Here is a 4,591-nt window from a genome sequence, read left to right on the forward strand (position 1 = left end):
TTGAATAGAAAATCAGACCCTTCCTGCCACACTCACCTGTCACATCCTGTCTTTCACAATTTGTTGGTAGCTCTCTCTTACGTTTCATTATATATTACCTATAACCAACAGAAAGTCAAGGTTTTCATCTGTCAAATGATGTATTGTATAACGTTGTATTACGAACAAAATATCATCAATTTCACTCACAGTACAAGATTCATTCCCGTGGGAAAGTTAATGACTAACTTGGATGAATTTGTAACAGCTCATGTCGCATAGTTAGAAAGCCAGGAAAATTTTGAGAGATAAGGGAATTTGTCTACTTTTTGCATGTTATTAGTCTATATTCTTTGTTGCATTATTTAATTAAATAAAAATTATTAAGTGCATTACTATCTATAGTATAAGAAATTAGGGTTAACTCTCTCGAAACCCGACAGCAAGAAAAAAGAAGATTAGGTAAGTACTTCATTTCTTGTTTTTCATATTTATTCTTTATTATTGTAAAATTAACTAAAATCTAAAAGTATAGATCTTTTAAAGTTATTTAAGACTAGATTAGGTAAAATAAGTAAAAATAATAATAATATAATTAAAATGGTTCACTAGGCACGCACGTGAGCAGATCGTGGGTAATGTAATTCGATAGTGTAATGTGAGCCGCACGTTCCACAAGTGATCTACAATTTATAATGGCATGGATAGTAGTTAGACAGTTCAAAGGGCAATAAATCAATAAAATTTAATTATAAATAGATGTATAATGTTACGAACTTAGGATAAATGAATGTAGTTTCATGTTACAATTTGGAGTCATTCTACAAAGAAAAAAAGGGTAATTGGTTTATTTTTATTTTTTTTGGTGATTACAAGGTTGGTCAAATTGACTGATCCCATTTTGAGATAGGGTAGAGAAAATAACAGAAACTATAAAGTTTTACTGAAAAAAAAACTTTGAAATGCATGTAGGAGGTTTTAAGGATTACACAAAGGAAATCTAAGATTTTTGAGATGAGGAAAAGTATTTTTAATTTTAACATGTAAATTACTTTCCACATGGACTATTCAAAACAAATACTCAATATATTCTTGGATAAATCTTTATTTTATTTTATTAAAAATATTTCACTAAAAAATGTGATTTTTTATATGTTAAAGACTGCCAAATTTTGTGAAGATATACACACTACATTGAAAGTTAGAAGTATTTAATCTATAAAGTCTGAATGAGTACAAAGAGATCACTTGGTTGGTTGAATTGACTGAGCCCGTATTGAGAGAGTTATATGGAAAACATGACTGAGAGTCCTCTGGACAGAAAATGTCATTTAATAGATTAAACCTTGGCTTTCTAATGGTTAGAAATAATGTAGTATTAAATGTCAGAGGGAACTATTGGCAATTTCTGAAAGAGAGGATGTGACAGGTGGACGTAGCAAAAGGAGTCTGATTTTCTATTTGATGGCTCTGAAACCAAATAAGATTGAAGGCTATAAAAATTAATCTTTGCCTGAGCAATGAGAACATTATAATAAGTAATTTACTTTAAATTTCATACTTCTTGGAGGGGTGTAAGTAAGTTAGAGAAGAAGGTATACCTAGAGTGAAAATGTCACAGTTTTCATACTAGAGGAAATTCAGGATATATATTTTTTAATATTGTCATATAAAATTAAGAACTTAAAACTTGTATACTACTAAAATTTGGACTCTTAGATACATTTTTGTGCCAAATTTATTTGTGTTTGATGATAAGAAAGTAATTTAATTATATCTTGAATGTAACTAACTAAAACCTCGTGACCTGCACGGATAAAGATGCCCATTGAAAAGGTGTTAACTGAGACAACAAGGTTAGATAGTACCTAGCTTAACTGATTAAAACAAAATATAGTTCAGCATTAGTAACATCTAGTGCCGAGTTTTTGTTCTAGATTGATATTGATAATCACTTTTTGTAAGCTTCACCCACCTTACTGCTGCTGTTTTTGTTGTTGTTTTTTTCTTCTAGGTTGACAGCGATGTCAAAGATCTGTTGTTCAGTTTGTCTCACCTAAACCTGAACAAAGTTTGTAATTCATAGTCCTCATTTAGAAGTCCAGTTTGGCTTGAACCTACCAGAAAACAATGTGCAAAGTAAAAAGTGGAGCACCTTATTTCACTTTTCTATAATCCTTTGCAATGAAACTGGCGTGTACTCTTCACTGTGAAATTTGTTACTGTTCTATAAATATAACTTAGATTTATTTGTAAGCCTGGCCCGTCGACATCAGCATGGGTTATTCACAAATATATGAAGCAGATCCCCGTAACACTAGAACACTTTATATGTAAAATGTAAAACTTGCAGTGACAGTAAAACACTGTAGTACTGTATGGGAAAAACCCATACACAGACAGTTATGTTTTCAACCATTATATCATACATTATGATACTGTACTTTGAAATGCTGATTGATATATTAGAAAATTGTGATATACACAAACATTTTGCTACATGCTGAAGATTTTGTAGAATAGAACACTTTGATATATGTTAGCCACTTCACAATACATCAGAACTTTGTAGTCCTGTGTATTTTGATGTAAATTATAGCCCATCTTCAGAATGCTATAATGCATTCTCTATACTGCCAACGTATAAACTTGTTCTGTAAGAAAACATGGCACTAATCAGCATTATAACAGAGAAGTGCACAGTTCAGTGTTTGATTCGTTCAGCAGCAATCATAGTTTATAAATGTCGATAAATGACTGTCAGGAATAATTAAGTTTAAATATTTGTTTTCCTTGTTCAGTGAAACAAAATACATATTAATTATTAATACTGTTTTTTGGTTTACTTTTACTCACAACTCTTAGTTCAGATTTCTACGTATTTCATTGTATGGTGTTCTAGAAGAATAAGCTGCTAAATGAAGCATTAAGTTATAAAGACTTTTTTTGTACCCAATACATTGTTTTGTGTCTATGAAACCACTTATTATCTTGTACATGGCTATACTAACCATTATGTTCACCTGCTGCTTGTTACATTTTGATGTGATGCCATTTGTTAATTTATTACTCAATTTTGTGGCATACTAATCATTATCTTCATCTTCTGCTACCAATATGGCTATTATAAAGTGCTAGGTTTACCAGTTGCTTGCTACATGGCTATGATGAACCACTAAATTCACCAGCTGCTTGCTACATGGCTATGATGAACCACTACCTTCACTGGCTGTTTGCTACTTGGCTATGATGAACCACTACCTTCACTGGCTGTTTGCTACATGGCTATGATGAACCACTAGATTCACTGGTTGCTTGCTACTTGGCTATGATGAACCACTAGATTCACCAGTTGCTTGCTACATGGCTATGATGAACCACTACCTTCACTGGCTGTTTGCTACTTGGCTATGATGAACCACTACCTTCACTGGCTGTTTGCTACTTGGCTATGATGAACCACTACCTTCACTGGCTGTTTGCTACATGGCTATGATGAACCATTAGATTCACCAGTTGCTTGCTACATGGCTATGATGAACCACTAGATTCACTGGCTGTTTGCTACATGGCTATGATGAACCATTAGATTCACCAGTTGCTTGCTACATGGCTATGATGAACCACTAGATTCACTGGTTGCTTGCTACATGGCTATGATGAACCACTACCTTCACTGGCTGTTTGCTACTTGGCTATGATGAACCACTACCTTCACTGGCTGTTTGCTACTTGGCTATGATGAACCACTACCTTCACTGGCTGTTTGCTACATGGCTATGATGAACCACTACCTTCACTGGCTGTTTGCTACTTGGCTATGATGAACCACTACCTTCACTGGCTGTTTGCTACTTGGCTATGATGAACCACTAGATTCACTGCCTGCTTGCTACATGGCTATGATGAACCACTAAATTCACCAGTTGCTTGCTACATGGCTATGATGAACTACTAAATTCAACAGATGCTTGCTACATGGCTATGATGAACCACTAGATTCACTACCTGCTTGCTACATGGCTATGATGAACCACTAGATTCACTGGTTGCTTGCTACATGGCTATGATGAACCACTAGATTCACTACCTGCTTGCTACATGGCTATGATGAACCACTAGATTCACTGGTTGCTTGCTACTTGGCTATGATGAACCACTAAATTCACCAGTTGCTTCCTACCTGGCTATGATGAACCACTAAATTCACCAGTTACTTGCTACATGGCTATGATGAACCACTAGATTCACTGGTTGCTTGCTACATGGCTATGATGAACCACTAAATTCACCAGTTACTTGCTACACCAGTGAATCTAGTGGTTCATCATAGCCACTGCTTGCTACATGACTATGACAAAGTACTGGATTCTCTTCTTACTGTTTGTATCAGTTAAACTGGATGCACCAGCTGTTTATTATGTAGATATGCTAAATCATTTTGTAATGTATTTACTACTCAAGAAATGAACTGTTATATAAATATATGTTGGGTTTTGAAAATAATTAAATGCATCTTTGAGAAGGAAAATACAAATTACAATAATCTGTAAGTATTAAACTCTAACTGGCCTTGGACAGTACTTAATTATTTTTCATCTTCATTCTGTAA

General features: G+C 34.1%; 1 protein-coding gene across 1 annotated transcript in view; it reads left to right on the top strand.

The window, feature by feature from the left end:
• Positions 1-2,935, top strand: part of LOC106475179 (ankyrin repeat domain-containing protein 54-like) — a gene marked incomplete at its 5' end in the record, with an annotated part of 23,322 nt that extends 20,387 nt beyond the window's left edge. Inside the window, one exon of the mRNA XM_013935876.2 lies at positions 1,994-2,935. Within this exon, the coding sequence (XP_013791330.1) occupies positions 1,994-2,065 (72 nt within the window). The remainder of the gene's footprint in view (positions 1-1,993) is intronic.
• Positions 2,936-4,591: the final 1,656 nt, after the last annotated feature.

Source organism: Limulus polyphemus, unplaced genomic scaffold (assembly GCF_000517525.1).
Source record: "Limulus polyphemus unplaced genomic scaffold, Limulus_polyphemus-2.1.2 Scaffold8185, whole genome shotgun sequence".
NCBI classification, from domain to species: domain Eukaryota; kingdom Metazoa; phylum Arthropoda; class Merostomata; order Xiphosura; family Limulidae; genus Limulus; species Limulus polyphemus.